Here is a 26,852-nt window from a genome sequence, read left to right as displayed (position 1 = left end):
GCCTGGCTCCCCCACCCACTTCCCCGTCAGGGACGGTATCCACCCACCTGGAGGCCGCGTCAACCTGCTACCATCTAGGGGAGACGCAGCCCAGACATGAGTTACTATCAAGCTCTTAATCCGGACCACTCCACAATATACCATGATAATTCATTATAGCAAAGAAATGTTTCACATTTGGGGGTGATGGTTAATTTTTATTCGACAACACGGCGAATATGAGAAAGGCACATTTTGTAAAGTAGTTCTGCACACCACGCAGGCTGGCCTGCTCAAAACAGTCCATGAATCAGTAAGTTAGCATGAACCAAACATTTGCTGGTGGCCTTTTCTGATACGCATGTAATTTTCTCCCTTGTGATTTGAAGCAAACAAAAGTAAGTGGGGATATTTCACTTCCCCACTTATACGGAGATGAGGTACGAATACACAAATTCATTCTCCGGAACTGCAAGGGCGGCTCGGGCATATAACAGCAGCAGTCAAGTCATCGAAACCTGTGAATGGGGCAAATACTGTCTTTTCAGTTTCCACGCAGGTAAGTCTCATTCATTAACAACTCTGCCCCCAGGCCCTCATTTTTAAATGATTTTTCTAACACACTAAAAGCCAAAACACACGTTCATGCAGAAGACGCAAAGAGGAAGCAACAGAAAAAGCAGTTACAACCACAGAGGTAACCACAGTTAACATTTCAGGTTCTTCTTTCCAGGACACAGGACATGTCTGTGCACCAAGACACAGACAGAGCAAAGGAAACATCGAAGAATTTCAATGGGATGATATTAATATTCACGTTACAGACGCTGACGGCACAGGCAGCTTGGAATCCAGGTTGCACACGTGTGGCCTGGTCCATTTTCAGTGCCACTTACTTTCTCACAAGTCTCAGCTCACTGTACGACTTCTCTTGACCCCACGATCTAGCACCTGGTAAAACGCCATGCTGCCCTTTCAAAAAAACTGTGTAAAGACATGATCAATAAAGACAAAATCAAATCTCCTATCATAGGACCAAGACATGCCTTTCATATCCAAACAAAGTTTCTTAAGTCACGATATATCTCAGTCCTTAGTTTTGGTTTTGTTTTTTTGTGTTTTTTTTTTTTTTGGCTTTTTAGGGCTGAGTTCTAGGCTTGTGGAGGTTCCCAGGCTAGGGGTCGAATCGGAGCTACAGCTGCTGGCCTACGCCAGAGCCATAGCAACGCCAGATCCGAGCCGCATCTGCAACCTACACCACAGCTCACGGCAACGCCAGATCCTTAACCCACTGAGCAAGGCTAGGGATTAAACCCGCAACCTCATGGTTCCTATTCGGATTGGTTAACCACTGAGCCAGGACAGGAACTCCATTCTTCTTAGCTTATTTAAAATGAAAACTCGGGAGTTCCTGTCCTGGCTCAGCAGTAACAAACCCGACTAGGAACCATGAAAACGCAGGTTTGATCCCTGGCCTTGAGCTGTGCTGTAGGTTGCAGATGTGGCTCGGTTCCCGCGGTGTGGTGGCTGTGGCGTAGACCAGCAGCTGCAGCTCTGATTTGACCCCTATGACCCCTAGCCTGAGAACCTCTGTATGCCGCAGGTGCGGCCCTAAAAAGACAGACAGACAGACGGAAAACTCACTCCCAAAAGACTGCACTGCACCCATTAAAGCAAAAACTGTTCTAACAGCGAGATCTAACAGAGAAAGAACGACTGGCTTTCACACATCCACTTAATCTCAGATGCTTAAATTTACCTCAATTTTCAAACCCCCACACTTAAATTACAAAAACCACCATGAGCCAGCGCTGTTTCACAGTCCCGGGGGAGTAAACAGTCAGTGTCAAGTCAGATAAAGGCGGGCACCTTCCGGAACATGAGAGGGCAATGCCCTTGACTTCAATTCACCTCCCTGCTCCCTGAGCCACGCCCTCTTTCACCTTTCACCTTTGTCCTTCCTACCCACCCCTTCCCATCAGTCGGGAAACGTGTCCGCCTCTCTCCAACCCCATCCCCTTCCAACAACTACCTTCCTTCAGAGCCATCACGCCGTCGCTCTTCTCCTCCCATAAATCACACAGAGAGTAGTCTGCACGTTCTCTCTGCTTCTTAAAGACAGAGATTATCTGAAAATTATTAATAAGCTTGAGTCACTGAAGCTCAAATAACAACAGTGCGGTATTGGTACAAAAACAGGCAAAAAAGATCAATGGGGAGTTCCCGTCATGGCGCAGTGGTTAACGGATCCGACTGGGAACCATGAGGATGCAGGTTCGATCCCTGGCCTCGCTCAGTGGGTTAAGGATCCGGTGTTGCCGTGAGCTGTGGTGTAGGTGGCAGACACAGCTCGGATCTGGCGTTTCTGTGGCTGTGGTGTCGGCCGGCAGCTACAGCTCCAACTGGACCCCTAGCCTGGGAACTTCCATATACCGCCGGTGCAGCCCTCAAACAAAACAAAGCAGGATGAATACGCTAAATCCAAGAGCTAAAGCCTTTCAACTCAAGAGTAGGAAAGGGTGACTCGTCATGACCCCAGATGTAGCTGCTACACCTTCTTGGTGAGGCCACCTGAGAACAAGCAACAAAAGGAAAAAGGTAAAGTGGACTTGGTCGAACAAGAGCTTTCGTGTATTAGAGGACGTTACCCAGACAGTGAGGAGACGACCCACAGCGCGGGAGGAAGTATCTGCACATCACCTGTCTAAGGAAGACGTAAAGAGCCGGCAACCCAAAGACGGCCCAAGTGAAAAACACACAGGACTGGAGGGGACATTTCTCTAAGAAGATACACAAATACCCCAAACCACACGTGAGTCACTAGGACACGCAACGACGAACCACGGTGAGGCTGTACTTCATGCCACGGAGGATGGTTATGACGACATGTTTCAAGGGTGCTCGTGACAAGCGTTGGAAGGAGGCGGAGACACTGCAACGCTCGCACGTTGCGGCTGGGAACGTACACGAGCTCAGCCGCTCTGCAACAGGCTCGAGCGGTTTCCCGACGGTGGAACACAGAATCACCCTGGAGCCAGCCCAGGAGAACGTCCGCAGGTAGCCAAACAGACACCTGTACGCGAGCGTCCAGGGAGCACTATTCACGGGTCCAAGTGGCCATCAACCAACACAAGGATGATGCGGCTGTGGTACAGCCGCAAAATGGAATGTCATTCAGGAAAAAAAAAAAAAAAAAAAAAACGCAAAAAGAAAACCAGTACCAATACCTGCCACCACACAGAGGGACACGGGAAACGTGAAATGCTAGGCAGAAGAAGGCAGCTCCAAAGGACCACAAACGGCAGCGTTCCATTTCTGTTCAATGTCCAAAAAAAGGCCAATCCATGGAGCCGGAAAGCAGACTCGCGGTGGCAGGGCTGGAGCAAGGACCGACTGCAAACAGGACGGAGGGACCTCGTCTGAGCGATGGAGACGTACCTTCTACAAGTGACTGGGCGGTGGCCGCACGACTCTGAGTCTCCTGAAAAGTCACTGAATTGTACACCTCAGGTGGGTGAATGTTATGGGATATAAACTGGACCTCAATAAACATACGTTTTTCAGTCAGCCTCTTTTGATTTGGAGTCTACTCTGCCATCGCGTGCCTGTTTTTCATTTGCCCTTAGTATCCCCACACGAACCAGAAAAAACCACAACGTGTGGCATACAACGGTGACTCCTGCACTTTTTCCAAAGCAACCATTAGCCTGTCCTATACGGAATAAAGTGTCTAATACTAAGAAAGTCTGAATTTGGAGTTCCCGTCATGGCGCAGTGGAAACAAATCTGACTAGGAACCATGAGGTTGCAGGTTCGATCCCTGGCCTCGCTCAGTGGGTGAAGGATCTGGTGCTGCCGTGAGCTGTGGTGCAGGTCGCAGACGAGGCTCGGATCCCATGTTGCTGTGGCTGTGGTGTAGGCTGGCAGCTGTAGCTCCGATTAGAGCCCTAGCCTGGGAATTTCCATATGCCTTGAGTGTGGCCCTTAAAAAAAAAAAGAAAGAAAGAAAGGTCTGAATTTGGAGTTCTCTTGTGGCACAACAGCTCAAGCATCTGGCATTGTTAATGCAGTGGCTCAGATTCGATCCCTGGCACAGGAACTTCCACATGCCACAGGTGCGGCCAAAACAAATACATAAAGTTTGCATTTTAAGAGAAAGCAGGACAATTTAGTATTATTTATGCCATGGTGTCCAACAAGATGAGTCCAATGAACTGCCTGCAGAAATCGCCCTGTGAGAAACACTGTCCAAACGTAGGCCCACATCACTAAGAACCTTGCAAAAAACTCAAGGCAGAGAAAATTCATGCTGAAAACACTTTGTAAAAAAGAAAAAAAAAAAAAAAAAAAAAAAGGAATCTGTCTCCAAACAAAAGTCCCTTTGAAACGTTCATCGCTAGGTGGCTCAGATCGTCCACGGAGTCACTGGCTGACAGACTGCACCTCCGGCAGAGGGGGTGTTCCTCCTGTCCTGCTGGTTCTTGTCCCTCCGTCCCTCCCTCTGTTTTTAAACTTGTGTGGCCACAGCGTGCAGCAGCTCGACATGGGATCTCCGTTCCCAGCCAGGGACCAAACCCTGGCCACGGCGGCCAAAGCGCTAACCACCAACCAGGAGGCCCCGAGGGAACGCCCAAGAGGGTGTGTGTTGTCAAAGGCAGCAGATCTGTGACTGGCTCCCGCCTTCGGGGCTGCAGGAGCGGACAGGCCTCCACCCGAAGATCCCCCCACGCCCACCACACCCCCAGCCCTCTTGCAACGGTCCCCAGCGCTCCCTGCCGGGAAGCCCGGACCACAGCGCAGTCGCGGGCAGACGACTTCCCGTTCACACACTTCTAAAGGGCAGGATGCTCGAGGGGTTTAATGGGGGGGGGGGCATGCTATTTTAGGGCAAAGCAGCCCAGTGGGGTGGAATGCATGTGGTTTTATCTCACAGTCCCGGAGGGAAGGTGAGGTCGGAAAGCCCAGAGATGCTTCCAGCTCCTCTGTGGCGGAGGTCCTGCGAACTTTCCAGTCACCTCCTGAAACCTCAGCCGGAGCTGCTGGGTTTCCTGACGCGATTCCAAGCTCTGACTGAGAGTCAGGGTCTCCCAGGGGCCGGGCAGGACCGCGCCGGCTTCAGGTCCCTGACGGGCGAGCACAACTTGGGCGAGGAGGGCGGCTTCTCCAAGTCCCCGAGGCTGGTCAAGGGGCAGCCTGGCAGAGGCGTGATGCTCCCGGCCTTTAAACCCAGGAAATGAGAGGCGAGGCTTCTGAGAAAAGAAGAAGGCACTGGCCTCTAAGTGCTGAAATCCCCTCAAAATGGACCGCAGGAAAGGAGACAGGCACCGAGGGAAGGAGAAATCAAATTCAAGGAAAAACTCAGGTAGTGACACAGCTACGAAGTCCGCTTTTCAAAGCAGCTCTAAGCCTCGGGTGAGAAGATACACTGTGCAAATGGCTGTGGTTTCGTTTTTTTGTTTGTTTCTTTGGGTTTTTTTGTTTTTTTTTTTTTTTTTTTTTTTTTGCTTTTCAGGGCCACACCCTCGGGACATGGAGGTTCCCAGGCTAGGGGTCGAATCGGAGCTGTAGCCACCGGCCTACACCACAGCCACAGCCACGCCAGATCTGAGCCGCATCTGTAACCCACACCACAGCTCACGGCAACGCCGGATCCTTAACCCACTGAGCAAGGCCAGGGATCAAACCCTCCACCTCATGGTTCCTAGTTGGATTCGTTTCCGCTGAGCCACGATGGGAACTCCTGCAAACAGCTTTTTTAAAAATAAAAGTCCAATAGTACCGAAAGGCTCCTAATGAAAAACACAAGACTGTCTCAAATAGGGGAAAACAGCGTTTGGTGAAATTCAACAGCCCTTTCTGATTAAAAAAAAAAAAAAAAAAAAAAAAAAATGTGGTAAACTAAAAATAAAAGAGTTCTTAACCTCAGCAAAGGGTCTGTGGCAGAAACCTACAACAATCATTAGACTTGGAAACGTTCCCAGTAAAGACGGACCAAGGACGGGTGCCACCCACACGGACAGCTGCCTCCAAAGCACAAGGCTGGGGAGGTTCGCGATTGCCGCTGGGGCGCATCGGGTTAAGAATCAGACCGCAGGAGTTCCCGTCGTGGCTCAGCAGTTAATGAACATGACTAGCATCCGTGAGGAGGCAGGTTCGATCCCTGGCCTCGCTCAGTGGGGGGGCGCTGTCATGAGCTGTGGTGTAGGTCGCAGACGTGGCTCAGATCTGGCGTGGCTGTGGCTGTGGTGCAGGCCAACAGCTGCAGCTCCGACTGGACCCCTAGCCTGGGAACCTCCATATGCGGTGGGTGTAGCTCTGAAAAGACAAAAAAAAAAAAAAAAATCTGACTGCAACAGCTCAAGTCACTACATTCAATCCTCAGGTCCAAGCATGGATCTAGCGCTGCTGTAGCTGTGGTGTAGCTGGTAGCTGCGTCTCAGATTTAATCTCTGGCCCCAGAACGTTCTGTATGTCACAAGTACAGCCATTTAAAAAAAAAAAAAAAAAAAAGGCGCCTGGGGAGGTTTTCCCAGGGCTTGCAAAGGGAAGCATGTCCATCAACTAAGTTCTCCGTAAGCAGTAAATCTGTAGTTCTCCACCCGAGGGGGCTGTCAGGGTCTCTGCACATCTTCCAAGACGAAAACATCTCATAAACTTTATTGAAAACGTTCCTCAAAATGTTAGGATCCCCCAGCAGAAAATTCCACCGTGAATGTGAACAAGTGGGACCTCGGCTGAACCAGGATATAAAAACGCTAACTTTGCGGCAAACAAGAGCCTCCGATTTGCTTCGGGGTCTGTTTCTTTAATCAGGAAAATGTGGGAGACTTCAACGAGCGGATCGGTGCTCGGGCTCACTCTGACTCAGCGTCTCCTATTTAAACAAAAATGTATTAACGATGACTGGGGACACGTGAAGCTTCCCCTTGTTTTCCAGCCTGATTTAGGGTTTGGCGGGGCCGCACCCCGGCTCACAGAGGAAAGGCCTAAGGACCTGCCTTCCTGAGCCTCCGTTCCTCTCCCTCTCTTGAACCACTGCCCGCCACCTCTTCCCCGTGCCAAAGAGGCACCGTCAACAGATCACAGGGCACACTGGGAACGGCTTCGAGGGCAGCTCCGCGGTCACACGCATCTGCTCTGGAGCTCACGCTCCAGCCCCGCAGGACAGCAGCGCACACTCACGAACATGCCCCATAGCCCAGCTCTGTTCCAAACGCTCGGGCCAAACACGGAGCACTTCGGAGGGAGGAGAAGGGCTGGAGAGCAGTCTTTGTGAGCAAAGACTCGAGTTCGCAAGCTGTGTGGGAGGCAGGATTCAGGGGTCAGGCTAGGCTGAAAGAGCCAGGCTGGTAGCAAAGAGTGTGTGTGTGTGTGTGTGTGTGAGTGTGTGTCCCCCAACGCCCCCGGCACATGACCTTAAAAATTAAAAATGAACAGTTTTAAAGCAAGGAGAGGAGGCAAAGGAACTTTTATCTGCCTCCGAGCCAGGCTCGACCTTAACATTTTAGCTGCTGGAGATCCGGGCTGTCCCGAGACCTGCCTCCCACTCCACCCCCTCGGCCCAGACCACAGACGGTCCCCTCACGCCCAACACCGGAGGCGCCGTCAGAGAGTCAAACCCGCCCTTTTAAATAGATTTCCTCCTCCTCCGTCGCCTCGTCTTGGTCTTTTCCTTACTCCTGTGACGGCAAAAGGTCCCTCAGTTCTGAGAGGCGTCTTTATGGGTCATGCAGAGCCCCTGCGGCTGTGGGGACAGCGAGGACACAAGACGCTGCCCAGGGCCACGCGGCCCCTTCGCTCTGAAGGCTCCGGGAGCGGATTCCAGCAGGAGACGGAGCCACCGTGTACACACGCCCACCGCACGTCTCAGCGCCGAGCAACAGATGTTTAGCAGCTGTCCAGCAAGAGTGCAGGCTGGAGGAACAGGAGGTGAAACTTGACGGAGCCAGAGAAAAAGAGAGGCGGGAGTGCAAGGAGGAAACACCCGGCTGAAGGCAGCCGGGCACCAGGGCGCCCTGACCGACCTGTCTCAGCCGGGTGCTACCATCTGCCGCCAAGGCGGTAAGAGCGGCCACGTCTTAATTTTACACACACTCCCCCAAACGTTACAGCATGCCTGCTTCTATTTTTAAAAATATGATGCCTCGTTTAGCTTATAAAGAAACTGTACCTCGCTACCGCCATGGAGCACTCGTTTTCCTGGGAGGCGCGCGGAGCGGGGCGCACGTGGTCACCAAGCGGAGCCCAGCCGCGGGCAGGCCAGGGGCCACAGCTCAGCTCCTCCCGTGTGAGCCTGTGCGAGTTACTGCATCTGGTTAAGTCTCAGATTCCTCGTCTGCACGGAGGGGCTGGCAGGCCTATCTCGAGGACTGCTGTGAGAACCGGCAAGGAGCTACGATGCCCCCTCCAAGTGCTAGGGCAGCGGCTGGCACGCCGCAATTAACCACTGACCAGTGGCACTCTTGCTGCTGCTGCTACTATTGTATTAACTACTATTAACACCTTTCACCTAGACACTTACAAGGAGTTTCTCCCCCTTAAAGCAGAGCCTCAGGCACCTAAAACTAACAATACCTACTCCCATTCTACTGGGGGGCCAGGGGGTACTTTCTTGGTGGTGTCTGGATCTGCAGAGGGCATCGATGACGAATGCAAACCCCAAGGAGACAGACCCAGTCAAAAATAAACACCCGCCATCCCAATCTGCATTCTAGTCTACCAGCCACTAGGCTCAAGGGAAGTGCAGTCCCGGAGGCCTGCAAGCCCCATCTGAAGACTGTTTCTCACCGTGCAATTTCCACGGCGAAAAACCCTGTGTTCACAAGAGGAGCCACGGCTGGCACGCCAACGACAACGCCACACGGCCAACCAATGACAGTGTGGCTCTCGCCGACGCTGACGGATGTCTGCCATGTAATGACACGAGAAGGGCTGGGAGGAAACCCTAGGTACAGAGAATTTGGCTCCCGTTTTGAAAAATATACATATTCACTCACAGAAAAGTCAAGTTGAACACACCAAAATGGTGATCATGACAGAATGAGAGATGATTTTTCAGTCTCTTCTTTGCAATTTTCTGAAAACTTTTAGGAGCTTGTACTTTCACGATCAGAAAAAAAAAGAAAAAGAAAATCGATAACGCTATTTCCACCTTAAAATAAGACGTTACTCCGCGGCTGAGCAGGTCACATGTGGCATGCCACGGGTCACAGACAGCTGCTCTCAGCCCTCGGCAGGGCTGCCCCTCGCCCCTCGGGGTGCCAGGCCCGGTCCTGGGGGCCCTTCTCTAGGCCTCTTCTTAGCTTCCATTCATTTAGCAAATCCTACTCAACACCTGCTCTGGAGCAGGGGCTGTGCCTGCAGCAGGGGCCACGCACAGCGACAAAGCCACAGCCGCTGCCCAGCTTACCCTTCCCGGCCGGTAAGGAAAAGCGCCAACTCCCACCCCACCCCACCCTCATACACACATGATTCATATCACAAAACCTCAGTAAGGTGCAGAGGGGAAAGGCAGAACGATAGGAAACTCGGGTTGAGGGTCAGGGAGGGCGGAGGAGGTGACCTGGACACGGAGCCAGGCAGGTGAGGCGCAGGGCGCTGACGAGAAGCTGCTTCCAGGCAAGGACACGGTCCGAGCAGAGACTCGAGGGCTCTGCAGCACGAGAGAAACGTCTCACGGCTCACATGACATCGAGATGGGGTCTGTCTGTGCGCCAGGAGTCGGCCCACCTCCCAGGTCCTTGTACGCAACAGTCACACTCAAAAAATGTATGTTTCAAATCAGCCTGGTTATCCATTTGCAGTAAGAAATACAACTGCCTTGAGCACACGCTCTTTGCTTTCAATGCTGACCCATCAATTCAGAGACAAACAGGAACCTACCCCAGGGAACCGGTACCGGCAACTAACACATCATCACATCCTCTCCCACCTCCAAGTGTGGGCAGGCGACTGAACGGCGGGCGGGACAGTTCAAGGGCGTCACGGTCCTGCCCAGATGCCCTCGCCGCTCCACAGAAACACCGCACCCACACCAAGTCCACCGCTAACACCTGCTGCACACGGGGTCTTCACCGAGCCGGACCGCGGGGCAGCTCTGCCTCCGGCCCGGCGGGGACACAGCCATCCTTCCCTCTGCTGCTGCACAGCCAGCCATCTGTGGCCTTCGGAGGGGGAGACGGTGCTGGCTTTACAGGCTATGAGCCTAAGGTAGGAATCACCTCCCTGTTCAAACACTGCGAGGACACCTCACTGCTGTCCCCGAAAAGCCTCAAAACACGGTCCCGCTCCAGACTCCTAACCCTCAGGTTCCTCTGAGCCTAACCGGGAACCATCTGGCCGCTGGGCTTTCTCGCCCCCGCCTGCACCCGCGGCTAAAACTTGCCTGTCTCCTGGTCTCTCCACACCCCCGAGGTTTCACCTCCCCGACCTGCCTCGAGATGCACTGTTTCCAACCTTCCCTTGCTTTCCAGCCCTTCCAGACTCGCTGCCAGAGCCAATCCTGGATAAACTCAACCGCCCTTTAATCCAACCCAGACATAAGCACATTCCTGACAATTAAAACAAACCGGAGGCAAATCAGTTCTCGGATCTTGGGAGAACAGCAGCCAGAGGCAGGCAGGCCTCGGGAGCTGCAGCTGCAGGAGGGGCCAGAGGCCCGGGATCCAGCGCTCGGATTCTCGCTGCCCAGCCTGGGGCCCGGGTCTCTCCTGGCAGCCCTGCCTCCCCCTCTCCATTTCATCTTCCTCTAAGACCACCAAGAAAGAGCGCAGGGCCTGCCAAAAAAAAGGACCGTGTAGAGATCGCCTCACCGGTGCCAGCGGCCACCAGGACCCGGTGGTGACAGTCGCCGCAGCAGCCAGAGGGCAACCTGAGCAGGCCGCCCGCCTGGGGCACAGCTCCCCCAGGACAGCTCCCCCGGCCCAGCTTCCTGTCGCTGCCCTCAGCTTTCTGGGCGTGGCTCCTAGACTTCCTGCAGGTCCGGTCACCTCCCCGGGGTCTTCCCAAAGATTCCCTCTGGTCACCCGAAGCCACTTGTCACCGCCTCCACCCTCACTTCTCCGTCCACTGCAGCCTCCAGGCAGCCCAGACCTTTCTGGCCAAGCTCCTTCAGTGGTGCTGCTCCTAAAACCCCGTCCCCCAGGCACCCACGTGCTCCGCCACACCCCAGCTTCTCTGGACACCTCAACGCCTTCACGACCTCAACTGTCTCCGAGGTGCTACTTTCTGCACTGTATTCAACTGGCTGCCAGACCCCTGCTCCAGGAAACCCTACAGAAACAGCCCGTGTCCAGAAACGAACCCATCCTCTTGACCTCTACCCCTCCTGTCGGTCCCATTCCCCGCCCGGATTCAAGTCCTCACTCTGGGTCAAGTTAGACACGCTTGGAGTTACTCTGGCCCATATCCAAGGGGTCACCAGATCCTAGAACCTGTCACTACCTCAGGAACCAGTTTCCGTTTGAGGTAGTCCACCCGCCTCTTCGTCTCTGGTCCCAGTTCCTACCCTATTTCAAGGCCTTCTTACCGACCTCGACTTTGCACTACGCAGTCCTCCTTCTGAATCACCGAGCTGATCAGAGTTACCATCCCGCCTGCAGCCCCGACTCAGGGGCCCTGACCACGCTACGTGCAGCGCTACGTGCAGCGGGAGCCGGGCAGGGCCAACCTTCGCGCCTTGGAGAGCCGCCGCGCAGCTCCGTGAGTCAGCCTCCCAGCTATGCAAACGTCAGACAAGCATGGACACTCGCGGCCCTGGGAGAAGAATCAAAGTACCTTCTGGGTGCTGAGCAAGGTCTGCCTTTCCAGGAACTCACATTCCCCTGGTCCCATCTGCAGCCGGGCCAAGGAGCCTCTCGGAGGAGGAGGAGGAGAGAGGCCCCGGGGCCTCGCTGTTAGAGGACGCCCTGGGTGTCCCGGGTCTGGGGCAGGAGAGGACACCAAAAGCCCCAAAGCGGAGGACAACACGCAAGCATGACTCAGGCTCAACCTCAAGGCCCGGACGCTCAAGGAGGGGGGCTGGTTTCAGCACAACTTGTACTTAAGACTGGAACCCCCTGGGGGCGCGGGACCTGGCGACCCCGCCAAGCAGCTGTGCTCAGCGAAGAAGAGCTGAGAGTTCGGTGCAAACTAACAGAGCAGGGCGGGACCAAGGAACCCCTGGCTCAAAGAGGTCGTCACACAGGAGAGGGCGGGCCTCCTCGAGATGGGCGATCACAGGGCTCAAGGGACGCGCTGGAAAAATAAGGGACGCGGCCCAAGCCAGTGAAGAAGGCCTTCCGTTTCCACGGGCCCTTCCCACCCTCAGCGCAGGAGCGAGAGCCCCCCGTGCCTCGTCTGAGTGCCTCTAATCTGGTCCCAAGGGACGCGTCCCAGCCCATGGCCCCCCAGGCCCCTCGCCTCGCCTTGCTCCCAGCCCACCACGCGGCTCTGCTGAGCTCGGGGGTGTCCCTCGCCACACCGGGGACAAGCTACACGTTTCTCGAGGCTCGGTTACCACGCACCCCATCACGTCTGCGCTGGTGCCCGCGCCGTCAGGACGCTTTCTGCCCAAGGGCCTCCGCCACCACGTGTCCTGGCTCCGCCCCACGCCGGCCACGCCCACAGCCTGCCACCCTGCCTCACACGTGGTCACCTGACAGATGAAAACTCAGACGCCGCCGGCAGTCAAGGAACAGGACAGCGAGCGGCGTCCTGCCACCGCCAACTCGGTCACTTCCCCTCTGACACAGAGCGTGTGGTGAAGCCCCCAGGCCGGGAGGCTCCTTCAGGATCCGAGTGCCCTGTGCCCTCCTCCACTGTGCAGCAGAACCCCGGGGGCCTGCTCTTCCCAGGACAGCCCATGTCCCCAGCAACAGAGGCTCAGAAAACACATGACCCACATCTGTTGATGAAATGAGCTGAGCAGAGGCAGCACCCACCTCTCACCTACATGGTTCTCTGATTTCTATTAAAAAACATAAAAACAGGAGTTCCTGTCGTGGCGCAGTGGTTAACGAATCCGACTAGGAACCATGAGGTTGCGGCTTCGGTCCCTGCCCTTGCTCAGTGGGTTAACCATCCGGCGTTGCCGTGAGCTGGGGTGTAGGCTGCAGATGCGGCTCGGACCCCGCGTTGCTGTGGCTCTGGCGTAGGCCGGTGGCTACAGCTCCGATTCGACCCCTAGCCTGGGAACCTCCAGATGCCGCAGGGGCGGCCCAAAGAAATAGCAAAAAGACAAAATAAATAAATAAAAACAAAAACACACTTTTTATTCCCACAAGAATTTCTGCCAGTGAGAAAGTTCCACCCATGGGGAGTTTCCATCGTGGCTTAGTGGTTAACAAACTTGACTAGTATCCATGAGGACATGGGTTCAATCCTTGGCCCAGCTCAGTGGGTTAAGGATCCAGTGTTGCTGTGAGCTGTGGTGTAGGTCGTAGATGGGGCTTGGATGCCTCATTGCTGTGGCTGTGGCGTAGACCAGCAGCTGCAGCTCCGATTCAACCCCTAGCCTGGGAACCTCCATATGCCACAGGTGTGGCCCTAAAAAGCACCACCCCCCCAAAAAAAGCTTCCACTCATGTGTCCAAGCAGTGCACAGGAATCTGACTACTTATAAGCTTATCTTTATTTCTTCCTAAATCTCAAAAGTCAGCCAACTTCCGGGGGTGGCAAGAGAGGCAAACCCCAGAGAGAACATGAGTCTAGCTACGTGCACAGAAGCCTTCACCTGGCGCTGCAAGAGTCTAAGGGTGGCGTCAGTTTGGCTGAGATTAGCAGTGGGTATACAGGTGGCTTCAGGCAAAGACAGCAAGGCTTTCACTCATTCTAACATTCTAACAAAAGAAAATACATTTTTGGACTTCTCGATGTGGCACAGTGGTTTAAGGATCCAGCACTGTCTCTATGGCGGCACAGGTTCAATCCCTGGCCCAGGAACTTTCATGTGCCATGGGTGTAACCAAAAAAAAAAAAAGAAGACAATACATCTTAAATATCTCAGACAACCTTCTGAGGTTGAGCATCATTCGAACCCAGGAAAATGGCTAAGAACCTTGTTCCAACCGGAAGAGTGGGCTATTAATGTTTTAAGAGTTAGTTGTATTTTTTTTTCCTTCATTTTTGGCCACACCCATGGCATATGGAAGCTCCCAGGCCAGGGATGGAATCCAAGCTGGAGCTGCCACCTACACCACAGCTGCAGCAATGCCAGATCCTTAAACCGCTGCACCACAGAGGGAACTCCTAGTTGTATTCTTTTTAAAAGAATTTCTTTTTAAATTCACTTCCAAGAAAATCAGAGAAACACTGTGAATCTTAATATCTATTTTAACTGCTTCATTTGTAACCAAAAGAAACCACCCTCGGGCTCCCATTCAAGCATAATTCCTTCCTGCAGGTAATTGTTTAAACAATTTCCACCAAAAGAATCTCTTTACCGCTGTTTTAAAACAAGTAAAAGGGCTGAGGGAAAAATACTGAAAGATTAAAGAAATGACTGCTAATGGACAAGATGCAGTTCAGCAGAGGCTAATGGAGGCAGCTGTGCTTTGTAAAGAAATACCAACAGCAGCATAATGTAAATAGCCTACAACATGGCCAAGCATACTGAGCAAGCAAAAGTAAATTTAAAAAGAAAAGCCCTTTGGTGAAACGATCTTGTATGGTACTAGGATGGATCCACCTCATTCATTACACATCTGTCCCAACGCACAGAAGATCTGACACGGGGAGCAAACCCGAACGTAAACTGGGGCCAGTGGGTGATGTGTCGACAGGCGGTTTTAAGAGCAGTAACAGGTGGACCATCCCTGAGGGCTGTCCAGAGCAGAGGGGGGAGGCGGCAGGTATACAAACAACCCCTGAACCTCCTGCTCAATTCTGCTGTGAATCTAAGACCGCTCCCCAGATCACATCTATTTAAAAGGAGAAAAAAGAAAGACAGAACGCCAGCCAGCCTTTCCTTCCTGTCCTCTGTGGTCTCTGCCCATCAACACCCACAAGCGGCCACCGATCTGTCCCCTGCTCTGTTTCCTGCCCCCACTGCACGTTCTCCTTCAGCAAATACACAGGCTCCCACTGTCTCAACTCTCATCTCCGTTCATGACTTGCAAATGTGATTCCCAGCCCTGTTCTCTTTCCTAAGCTTCAAAACTGTCTCCATATGGAGGGCTCCCTAGTGTCTCAAAATGAACACTTTCCAACAGAACTCGGGGCCAATGCAAATGGACAAGAGACTAAAATCTCAAGAATAAAAACTGGAAAGGAGGAGATAAAATTATCACTTGCCAAAGAAATGACTGCAGAAGTAGAAAATCCAAGAGACCCAACCAAAAAGCTACGTTTCTAAAATCAGTAAGATAATCTGGTAAGCTAGTGAGATGCAACCATACAGAAATCAACAGCTTTCATAAATCCAAACAATAACTAGATAATAAAATGGAAATAAAATGGAAAAAATACCTCAATTGCAATGGAACAGCACAAAGGCAACCATTTAAAAAAAAAAAAAAAAAAAAAGACAACTTAGAGAATGGGAGAAAATAGTTTCCAATGATGCAACTGGCAAGGGCTTCATCCCTAAAATATACAAACAATGTATACAACTCAACAGCAAAAAAGCCAACAATCCAATGGAAAAATGGGCAAAAGACCTGAATAGACATTTCTCCAAAGTAGACAGAAGGCCAATAAGCGCGTGAAAAACGCTCAACATCCCTGATTATCAGAGAAATGCAAATCAAAGCTACCACGAAGTAAAGATCATAAGGAAAAACAAACAAAATTGGCCGGGAAAACTCTGAAAAGAAAAATAAGAAGGGAGGAGTTCCCGTCGTGGCGCAGCGGTTAACGAATCCGACTAGGAACCATGAGGTTGCGGGTTTGGTCCCTGCCCTTGCTCAGTGGGTTAACGATCCCGCGTTGCTGTGGCTCTGGCGTAGGCCGGCGGCTACAGCTCCGTTTAGACCCCTAGTCTGGGAACCTCCATATGCCGCGGGAGCGGCCCAAAGAAATAGCAAAAAGACCAAAAAAAAAAAAAAAAAAAAGAAGAAGGGGGAGGAAACTAACTCTAAGCAACATTCAAGTAGCATGGCCTCTGAGGAAGGAAAACCAAGCAGTATCTACATAAGAGTCTCATGGAACAGAAGAGAATGTCCAGAAAGGGTCAAATCAGGTGAAAATTTAGTCTATGACAAAGGCAGCAAGGGAAAGATGAACTTTTTAATCAACGGTGTTGGAACAATAGAGTCTCTTGGGAAAAAAAAAAGATAAAGCTGTATGTATACCTCACCCCATGCATCAAAACCAACTCCAAGGAGTTCAAAGGCTTAAGAATAGAAAGGGAACCCGTAAAATAAAACAGACAACATTCTTTTATAATCGTGGAATGGAGAAGTCATCTCCAAGTATGACTCAAAACGCAGACGCCACAAAAGAAAAAACAAATGCCTCTGGCTGCATTCAGAAAACAGATCTTCAGGGCAACAAGACAAAACAAACAAACAGTCAGAAGCAAAATCACAGGCGAAATGGCAAAGAGGTATCATCTGCAATTCGTAGGCACGAACCCCCTTAACAAAGAAGGACCTTCGAAGTTGAAGAGGAAAAGGCCAGTTCGTAACCCAACAGACACATGGGCACAAGGACAGGAAAGCAAAGCAAAACCACACCAAGATGCCACCTCTGCACCACCAGGCTGTCACAACCCCCGAGATGGCCAGCCAGCATCCTGCCGATGAGGCTGCAGGGACCAGGCTCTCTGCCACCTGGCTGGCAGGAGTCAGAAACAGCACATGGGTGTGGAGGGAAGTCTGGTCATGTCACCAACATTTCTTTTGGATCTGGACTCCCACGTCCAGAAATTTCTCTCTCAGAGAAATCTGCAAAAATGGGCATATTCACTGCAACATATCAAAAGATTAGGTGCTGGTTAAATAAACCGGGACAACCACACAAGGAAATACTATGCAGCTGTTTTTAACAAGTGAGGAGGAGTTCCAACATGCGTGTGGGTGTACCACCATGGAGTGACTTCCGGGAAATTAAACGAAAAGGCCAAAGTGTAAGAAAAAGCAGTGATAACAACTTACATTTTCCATTTTAACTGCATGAATCAATATTGTAAGCATAACAAGAAACCAAAAGAAATATTTCTAAGGAGTTCCCGTCGTGGCGCAGTGGTTAACGAATCCAACTAGGAACCATGAGGTTGCGGGTTCGATCCCTGGCCTCACTCAGGGGGTTAAGGATCCGGCGTTGCCGTGAGCTGTGGGGTAGGTTGCAGACGCGGCTCGGATCCTGTGTTGCTGTGGCTCTGGCGTAGGCCGGTGGCTACGGCTCCAATTCGACCCCTAGCCTGGGAACCTCCATATGCCACGGGAGCGGCCCAAAGAAATAGCAAAAAGACAAAAAAAAAAAAAAAAAAAAAAAAAGAAGTATTTCTAAGAAGCAGGACAGGCTCGTGTGTGTGCCCTGACACGCCAAACATGTCTTCCCCCAAAGGAAGGAGGACGGAGGAAAGCTACCTTCCCGTGAGCACAGGAAGCTGCCCGGCCCAGGCTTCCGGGTGTTCGAGGACAGCCCCAGGCGGTGAGCTCGGCAACGGAGCCAGCAGCTCTGAAGAGAAGGAATTCTGGGAGTTCCTGCTGTGGCACAGTGGGTGAAGAACCCAACTACAGCAACGCCCGGGCTCGGGTCGCTGCGTGTTCGATCCCTGGCCCGTCACAGGGGGTTGAAGGATCTGGCAGCTGTGCTTTAGGGCGCAGCTGGGACTGGGATCCTCTCTGGCCCAGGAACGTCCACATGCTGCAGGTGCGGCCAGAGAGAGAGAGAAAGGAAGGGAAAGAAAGAGAACCAACGAAAGAAAGAAAAAGAGGGAGGAGGAATTCTCGGGCAGGCTCAACAGACACCCTCCTGCTCTGCTGTGGATCCCGCGTGGACAGAGGGCACCGCCCTGGGGCTGCCACGGGAAGAACCAAGCCGGACCCAGGTGGGAGCCACCTTCGCCCTCCCTCGGCCCCGTCCCTGCAGGCCCGGAGGTGATCCCCGAGCCTCCCGGGGACGCCCCAGGGCCCAACTCGAGGTGCTCAAAAGTCGCTTCTCCTCCTGACGTGCCCAGCCAGCAAGCCTGGGCCCTCGGTGTGGCCTGAGAAGGAACAGAGAACTAGAGCACGTTCAGGATTCTCTGCTCTGGGCGTGAAAGCACCTGCTGATGGCGAGAAGAGCAGGGATGAGGAGACACCTTGAAAGGCTGCCCCTGGACCGAGGCCCGGCCAGCAGTGACCAGGAAGCGAAGGAGCGCAGGAGCTGGAGCGCGGGACAGGAGCACGGTGGCGGTGGCAGTGGCGCAGGCGGGCTGGGCCGAGACACGGCTCTGCTGCTCCCCTCCCCTCCTGGCAGGCTGGGGTCTAAGGGGCAGGCATCAGGGACCCGCAGGGGGAGCCTGAGTCCAAGACGTGTTTCGCTCGGGTTCCGTGGGATGTACTTATGTGGCTTTCAGCCACTTCTGCCGAATACATCTGAGCGCATGGACCAGTGACTCCAGGCGCCCTGCAGCGCCTCACCCGAGGGCAACCTGCCCGCGGTGGACGGCAGAGGTGCTATTTTACTAGGACGAGGTCTTCCAGGGCCCAACACCTCAAAGGTGAGCTTAGTTAGGGGAGGAGAAATGAGGTTTGAACTGAAGGGCCATCTGTGGAAAAGGGTTCCCGTCGGATATATAAATTTTTAAAGAGAAGGCTGGATTCTCCCGGAAGTCTAATCAGAATGGAAATGCTCTCCGTTAGGCATAAGCTTGATGACCACACTATGTAAGCCTATAAATACACCCCGTTTTCTTTTTTTTCTCCCCTTTGGCGTTAACGGTGAAAAATGGGATGCATGAGAATGCCTCTGTGTAGAGGTTCTAAACCTGCAGTCCCGAGCGAGCAGGTGGGTCTGCGGGGAAGCTGCGTGTCTGATGCAGCCCAGGGCGTCACGCCGTAACCGGTGCATCTCGTCCGGATGCAGTGTGGCAGCGTCAGACCTGACAGCTAAGACGGCACTCACAACGGCTGCAGGGTGACAAAATCCCAAACCTGCTCGTCGACAAGTCACGATTCAACTATGTAACTCGACGCAACCTGGTAGTGACAACTGTTTTCGGCATTTCAACTGCACGTGCAGGTGCATTACTTTCATTTTTTTATTTATTTTTCGGTCACACCCACAGCACAAGCACGTTCCCGGGCCAGGGAGTGAACCCTTGCCACAGAAGTGGCTCCGAGCCACCGTAGTGACAATGCCAGAGACTTAACTTACTGCCCCACAAGGGAACTTCAGGGGTACTACTTTTAAAATAATCTTGTATATATTTTTTCAGAACATGTTATCGTTCAAAAATTCAAATATGATGTGAACAAAGTATCCTGGTCAAATTTAAAACCAAAAACTGAAAGAAAGGTGATTAGTAAAAGCTTTAAAGTGGCAAAAAAAAAATCATATATTACAATACAAACTTAAAACTCTGATGGTCAAAATCTTGGGAAAAAACGTTCCCAAATTATCAATCATTTAAAATGTTCATCCAGCCATTCTAGAGGACAGACTGGATCATCTTTCCATTCCTTTTACAGCAAAATACAAAATTACTGTCCCGTGAAGAGGCTCTCCATCAGCTAGGGTGGGCAACCAAAAATGAAAGGAAATTGTGCCAAGGAGAGAAATGAATGGTGGGGGCTTTCGGGGTTTTGACTTATCTGTGGTTTTATAAGCTTTTTAAAAACGTCAAAGTGGTGACCTCTTTTTCATTCTAAACAAGTTTTCGCCTCAATGTTGTATGATGCTTCTTAAAGAAGGTGTTCCAGATGCTAAGTTTCGGGTCCCGCCCAAGCTGGCTCCTCCCCGAGGGCCACTGATGCTCGGTCCCCCCGCCCTCACACGGTGCACCTGTGCGAGACCCCGCCAGACCCTGGTCTCCTCCCTCCCCTCCCACCTGCTCTCCTCCTCAGGCCCTCCTGCCTCTCAGACGTTCCAGAAGATCTGTGCAAACCTATCTCCCAGTGGTTTGGGGACCTCAATTTCTAAGAAAAACATTTCACAAAACGGATCAGCTCCCACGAAGCCCTTCCCCCCCAACGAGGCGTTTGCGTCTTCTTCAAGATTCTGCAAAGTATCTTTTAATTATCTTTATCTTATTATCAGAGGTAATCATCTAAATAAATTCAAAAACCCAGTGACGGAGTTCCCGTCGTGGCGCAGTGGTTAACGAATCCGACTAGGAACCATGAGGTGGCGGGTTCGGTCCCTGCCCTTGCTCAGTGGGTTAACGATCCGGCGTTGCCGTGAGCTGTGGTGTAGGTTGCAGACGCGGCTCGGATCCTGCATTGCTGTGGCTCTGGCGTAGGCCGGTGGCTACAGCTCCGATTCGACCCCTAGCCTGGGAACCTCCATATGCCACGGGAGCGGCCCAAGAAATAGCAACAACAACAACAACAAAAGACAAAAAGACAAAAGACAAAAAAAAAAACAAAAAAAAAAAACAAAAAACCCCAGTGACAAAAACTAAACGGGACCACGGTCCATGCTTCCATCTGACAGGACCTTATCCGAGATCAGACTGCTTTACGTTTTTCTGCCCTCAGTGATGTGAAATGCACAAAACCCCAGGTCAGGGCTGTGGTTCAGGTTCGCTCCCTGGCTCAAGAACTTCCACATGCCTCGGGTGCAGCCAATCAATCCACTGATATCCCCCCGCCCTGCTTTTTTTTTTTTTTTTTTTTTTTGCTTTTTTAGGGCCGAACCTGGAGCACATGGAAGTTCCCGGACTAGGGGTCGGATCAGAGCTGCAGCTGCCGGCCTACACCACAGCTCATGGCAATGCCAGGTCCTTAAACCACTGAATGAGGGCAGGGATCAAAGCCGCGTCCTCAGGGATCCCAGTCAGGTTCATTACCACTGAACCACAACGGGAACTTCTGATGTCCCCTTTGTAAGAAGAACAGGCAGGGTCTTTCCTTTGCCCAACCTACCACCTCTGTTAGAATAACTTGGATCCACTTTTATTATTACTGCCATGATTACTGAATTATTGGGGGGGGGTCTTTTCATTACATATCTTCTCTTTCAAGAATTATTTATGACATTTGGAGTTCCCGTCGTGGCTCAGTGGTTAATGAATCCGACTAGGAACCATGAGGTTGGGGGTTCGATCCCTGGCCTTGCTCAGTGGGTTAAGGATCCAGTGTTGCCATGAGCTGTGGTGTGGGTCGCAGACGCGGCTCGGATCCCGCGTTGCTGTGGCTCTGGCAAAGGCTGGTGGCTACAGCTCTGATTAGACCCCTAGCCTGGGAACCTCCATATGCCGCCAGAGCGGCCCTAGAAATGCAAAAGACAAAAAAAAAAAAAAAAAAAAGAATTATTTATGACATTTGAATTTTGACTTGTAACCAAATTTATAATTATTTAGACTTAAGTTGACGTTTAAATGATTTCAATTCAAGGTCGGTTTTATTTTATGTCCCAGCTTTCCCCATCCTGAGTTATTTTAATTTCTCTCTTAGTGGACTGGAATGTACATCTTTGAAAAAGTTTTTTTCAAGAAAAAAAAAATCACAGATGAATATCAGGGAAGCTTTAGGTACAGGCAGCAGAAAAAGGTGCAAAGAGTCATTTTTTTTTTTCCTCTTTCACAGCTGCGCCCTCAGCATATCCAAGTTCTCAGGCTAGGGGTCAAACTGGAGCTACAGCTGCCTGCCTATGGCACAGCCACAACAATGAGGGATCCGAGCCACACGTGCAACCTACAACACAGTTCACAGCAACACCAGAGCCTTCACCCACGGGGCGAGGGCAGGGATTGAACCTGCAGCCGCATGGATACCAGTCAGGTTCGTTAACACTGAGCCACAACGGGAACTCCTCAAATGGCCTTAGAGAAGGGGGAAACACTCTGGCTCTCCTACTTCTTAAGAGCAAAGGCGGGGTGCTGGCCTGGCGTCTCAGTACCTTAGAATGTCTGTTTGCTGCCTTCGCAAATGAACACCATTAGCGTAATGAGCTAATTCTTGGTTACGGTCTTTCAGCCTCTGCCCTGCTACCTTCCGGCAACACCGCAGGGAAAGCCCACAATCGTCCTTATTTCCTTCGTGTACCCTGTCTTTCTTTTTCCCCACCTCTTCCGACCCGCTGTCTGTAAGATATTTTATCTTTGAAATTTAAAAACTTCCCCAGCACGCACTTGCTGTTTCCACTCATTCCATCCAAGCCGAGTGAGCCCTTTTAACACACAGAGGCAGCTGTTGTTTTCTCGGCTCAAAGACACGTTTTCCCGTCGTACCTCTGATTCCTGCTTGTGCTGTCGGTGTTTTGGTAGCAGCAACTAATTCAGGTCACAGCCCTACTTTAACTTGCTGCACCCGCAACGACGCTCTTCCTACAAATGCCTTCAGTGTCATTACCGTTTCCTGCTCTCCGCTCAGTCGTTCCGCTTTATCTGCCTGATCTCGTCTTTCAATCACTTATCTCTGAGTCTTCCCTGAATTTTATTAACAGCACAAAGCACACTCAGCCTGAAACGTACTTCTAGTTTTTATAATTTTTTTTTTCCAAAATGACACTTTGCCTCAAAGAGCATACCTGCCTCCCTCACTGTGTTTTGGCAACATGTCACGTTTTCTTTTCATTTATCACTGAACAGCAATACTGTGACCCAGTGTGCCCCCCAAGCAACGGCTGGAGCTCCTTAGGCTGCTGGGTTTGGTGGGCTTTCTTCCCAGCTCCAAGTCTGTAAGCTGAAGGGCTGAGGCGCATGTAAGTTGCATCAGCCGTTCACGGGTGGTCCAGCTTCTCTGGGAATCCGTCCTGCTGGTTCTGTGATCTAGTTTCTGCACGTAATTCTCCATCTGGCCTGGCTTCTGCTCCAGATAGACGGGTGCTGCCCACCGCACCGGGGAGGACGGCTGCGGGGGGGATGGCGGAGGTGAGGACGCCGCGCTAGTCTCGAGCACGTTGAAGCCACGTGTGGCCCCGGGCCTCCGAGTCCAGCTGCCGCGCAGGAGCAAACCCACCCCGCTGCCTGCGGCCGCCTGGCCAAACTGGGCCTCCGCACCCCCAAATCAGCAGAGCCACTGGCACGGTCTCCTACGCTCCTCCTAACCCCGCCCTGAGCTCTCAGGGACCAGTCACCAGGCAGCCCTTGGTGTTTCTTCTCCCGGACCCCAATTCTCACGATCGGGTTTTTCACCCTTTCTTCCCTCAGTCACTTCCACCAGCATCCGATGGATGATTCAAGGACGGAGGGAGGCAGGAAGTGAGACCAACGCTAGCGCTCACGGCACAGCTTCCCTCAGGCCTTCGACCATCTTTCCAGAGCTCTTCCATCTTCCGGATTCTCTTTCTTTGGGGGTCAGCTCTTCCCGCTACAAAGATTCTGTACGAAAAATTCTCTTGCGTGTGGTTGGGTTTTCCACCTGTCCGGAAGTTCTCGCCGTCCACACCCACTTACGGGTCGGATGCAGCTTCGCGACGGCCCAGCGCCGAATGTCGTCCTGCTCTGGCTAGACCTCCACCCCTCCATCACCTCCACCCCTCCATCCCTCCATCCCCTCCACCCCTCATCCCTCCATCCCTCCATCCCTCCATCCCTCCATCCCGGGCGGGAAGGTTCGTGGAGCTCCATCCCTGGCAGGCTTCACGTCAGGAGAAGAGTCAGGGCAGCAGCCTTCAGGCTGAAAAGCCCCGTAAGACAGAAGGGAAAAAAGAAAAAAACAAAAAAACCCAGCTTCGCTTGGGGTGCTGATACCTCCCCAGGGAGCCCCAATTTTCCTCACAGAGATTTCAGCCTCTGTAGCTAAAGGTCTGCCTGATGCTCAAATGCGACCAACTGCCCGCCTCAAACAGCAAGGGAGAGAGGAGAGGGGGCGCCTGCCGGGGCGGGGGGCAGCAGAGCGCACCCCTCGCACCAGGCAAGTGTCCCTGGCCCGGTCTTTCTACGGCTCGCAGTTTCCTACCACTTGCTTTTTTTTTTTTTTTTTTTTTACCATTTGCTGGAATTTCAGGATCCAAGTCCAGTCTCACGTGTCCACCACCAGCAAAGCCGCTCTGAGTCCCGGACGAGCAGACCCCCTGCTTCTGCTAACAGAGCTCAGCACTGCTCCCGGCAAAGTTCAGGCTCTTGAACCCATGCCCTGAAGCCATGCACTTTTAGAGAGGAAAGGATCCATGCCCAAAACATGGATTCAGCGTAGTCCTTCCTCAAACAAAAAGGTTGAAAATCAACTTTCTCCACGGGGGGAAGAAACCAACCACACGCAAACCTAAAAACCTTCACGACAGGTTACGAACCAGGGATCCGCCGGCTGACAGGTGCGTGACCATCTCTCCAACCACCCGGCCCAAACCAAAGCCGGCCTCCACCCCCGCACAGGGAAGGTTCAGGAACCGCACGCGGAGTCACGGCAGGACGGGGACGAGGCTGGAAACGGATCACGTGACGACACGGACCGGCCTGCTGCGCGAAGGAACCCAGACGCTGATTCCCACGCACGTCGCACGTCGCGGCCGCCACGGGCAAAGCCACAGAGACCGAGGCTGCCGGGGGCTGCCAGGCAGAACCTGCTAAGGACGCCCGGTTCTTTCCGAGGCGGCAGAAACGCGCCAAAGTGAGGTGATGGACCCTTTTGTGACTCTCCCCACGGCACGGAACCGTCCACTCTGAGAGGGAGTCTGCTGGGTCACGTGAAGGACGGCTCCTTCCACAGAAAGAAGAGCCACCTGCTCATCCCGCCGGGTTCAGGGGTCGCCTCCTCACATGAGCTCAAACAGCACCTCGGGGCCTCATGCTCTCCTGAGAGGCAAACAATCCTTTACAAAGCTACGAAGCTGCCACATGATTCTCTTTTTTTCCAGATTATTCTTTTCTTTTTTTTTTTGTCTTTTTGCCATTTCTTGGGCCACTCCCGCGGCATGTGGAGGTTCCCAGGCTAGGGGTCAAATCGGAGCTGTACCGCTGGCCTACGCCAGAGCCACAGCAATGACAGATCCAACCCACGTCTGCGACCTATACCACAGCTCACAGCAACGCCGGATCCTTAACCCACGGAGCAAGGCCAGGGACCGAACCCGCAACCTCATGGTTCCTAGTCGGATTCGTTAACCACTGCGCCACGACGGGAACTCCTCCAGATTATTCTTAAGTTTAAAAAAAAAAAAAAAAAAAACCCAAAGACTGTGAGTAAAATTGGGACAGGAGAGAGGTAGAGGAGACTCGACGTTTCTAGAAGGGTTACAAAAACGTCCCTTTCAGGAGGAGGCAGAAAATAGCAACGTGTGAGAACCCAGGAGACTGAAGTGTCCTCGTGCAAAATAGGTGAGGCTCCTTCTAAACACTGCTCCTGCTGGCACAGACTGAGCGGGCACCTGGGCAGCGGCGCGAAGCTCCCTTCAGTGTGTTAAGCAGCCCCCGGCTCTTCTATGCCCTACGGTGTCACGGGCTTGGTTTTTTCCGACAAAGTCCGTACAGCCTTAAGACTCTGAACCATACTTTTGTGCTGAATAGTAAATATGTTTACTGCTAAGGCCCTGAACCACGGAAACGTGTAAAGAGATCACCTGAAAATAGAATTTCCAGGAAACCTGTCCATAAAGACCGAATCCAAAAAGAACCACTTGGACGACCCTGCAGAACGGTGCGGCTCCTTCGCAGGCAGCGCGGGGTCTCGAACGGCCCCCAGACAGGATGTCTGGCTGCAATTAGAAGAAATCGGAGCCACCGGACCTCCTGAACACAAAAAAAGGAAAAACGCAATGTTCGAGACACACGCGTATGTGAAAATACGAGCCTTAGGACAGCTCCATTTATCACCAACACCACAGACACGGTCCATCTTCAGCCACAGGGTGGCCACGTGTCCTCGGTCCTCGGAGGACAGAGCTGGTCAGAGATGCAGAGCTTCCAGAGGAACGACCTCGAGGCGGACACGCCACGGCCACGGCTGCTTTTACTGGACGGCTGCTTCTGTGCGTGCTGGCTCTCTGGTGGGTGCGTAAACGTGAGTTCTCCGGAACAGATCGGAGGCGAGAGAGCCGCCCCCCTGGCACAGACCGCGGTCCCCTCGCCAGAGCGGGATCGGACCGTGGAGGAGTCCTGGCCCCGCTGCCCATGCGGCGGCTCTGGTCCTCTGTGTTCTCGCAGGTGCCGTGCTCTGCCTCCCTAGGAAAAGACCACGGCGGCCTCAGCACGCTCTCGGGTTACACGGCTGCAGACGCACGTGGCTCGAAGGGAGAAACCGAGCCGCCGCCCAGGACCAGGCCGGCTACCAGCGAAACCAAGCCTCTGGGGGGGGTTCGCAGCCAGCATCTGGAAGGGAGACCCCCCAATCCGGTCGCCGTTCTGGACACTTGCTCAGAGCCCCGTTTTCTCCCCAGCCTGCCCTTTCCTTCCCCGAATTTTCAAACACTGAGTGTGCTGTGACCAGCGCCGGACACATTCACAACAACAAAGAGCTTCCAGCTGGATCCTGTATTAGTCTCGGCTGCAGCTCCAAGTTCAAAAATGTGTAAGGGCCAATAGCAAAGTGCTGAGGGAGGGAAGACGACACAGACGCCTTCCTGAGAGGTAAAGGGTCTCTGCTTCCTCCAACGTCCTGGCAGCCAAAGCATCTCTTCCGTAGCATGGAAACAGTGTGTCTCACTAAGTTTTCCCATTCTAAAGTGCATCTCTTTGTAAAACCGCGGCCAAATATTACAATAAAATCTTTGCTATGTGGAGCCAGATAACTAATCACCTCCATATGGGGGTAGGTCTAACAAGCCACAGTGAGTACTTGTTCCAAGTTCGCCCACGCACATACTCCGCTGACATCTGAGCCGTTTAGTAACTCCTTCTGGTTACCGATCTCATCCGCATTTACCAA

The 26,852-nt window shown here is 52.5% G+C and overlaps 1 protein-coding gene across 3 annotated transcripts in view; it reads right to left on the bottom strand.

Moving 5' to 3' along the window:
- CYTH3 (cytohesin 3) overlaps window positions 1–26,852 on the bottom strand; it is a 101,627-nt gene that overhangs the window by 59,499 nt on the left and 15,276 nt on the right. Inside the window, exon 1 of one of the 3 annotated variants that reach the window (XM_021086080.1) lies at window positions 11,755–11,911. The exons of 1 other annotated variant lie outside the window; for it this stretch is intronic. Coding sequence is in view for 1 of the 2 variants with exons in the window: in XM_021086078.1 (XP_020941737.1) it covers window positions 11,511–11,568 (58 nt within the window). In the remaining variant the exon portion in view is untranslated. Of the gene's footprint in view, window positions 1–11,510; window positions 11,639–11,754; window positions 11,912–26,852 lie in introns of those variants that run through there. One more of the 3 variants, XM_021086078.1, reaches the window with a different exon arrangement.

This window comes from Sus scrofa, chromosome 3 (assembly GCF_000003025.6).
Source record: "Sus scrofa isolate TJ Tabasco breed Duroc chromosome 3, Sscrofa11.1, whole genome shotgun sequence".
Classification (NCBI taxonomy): Eukaryota; Metazoa; Chordata; class Mammalia; order Artiodactyla; family Suidae; genus Sus; species Sus scrofa.
The sequence above is the reverse complement of the archived record's forward strand: the minus strand, read 5'-3'. Positions and strand labels throughout refer to the sequence as shown.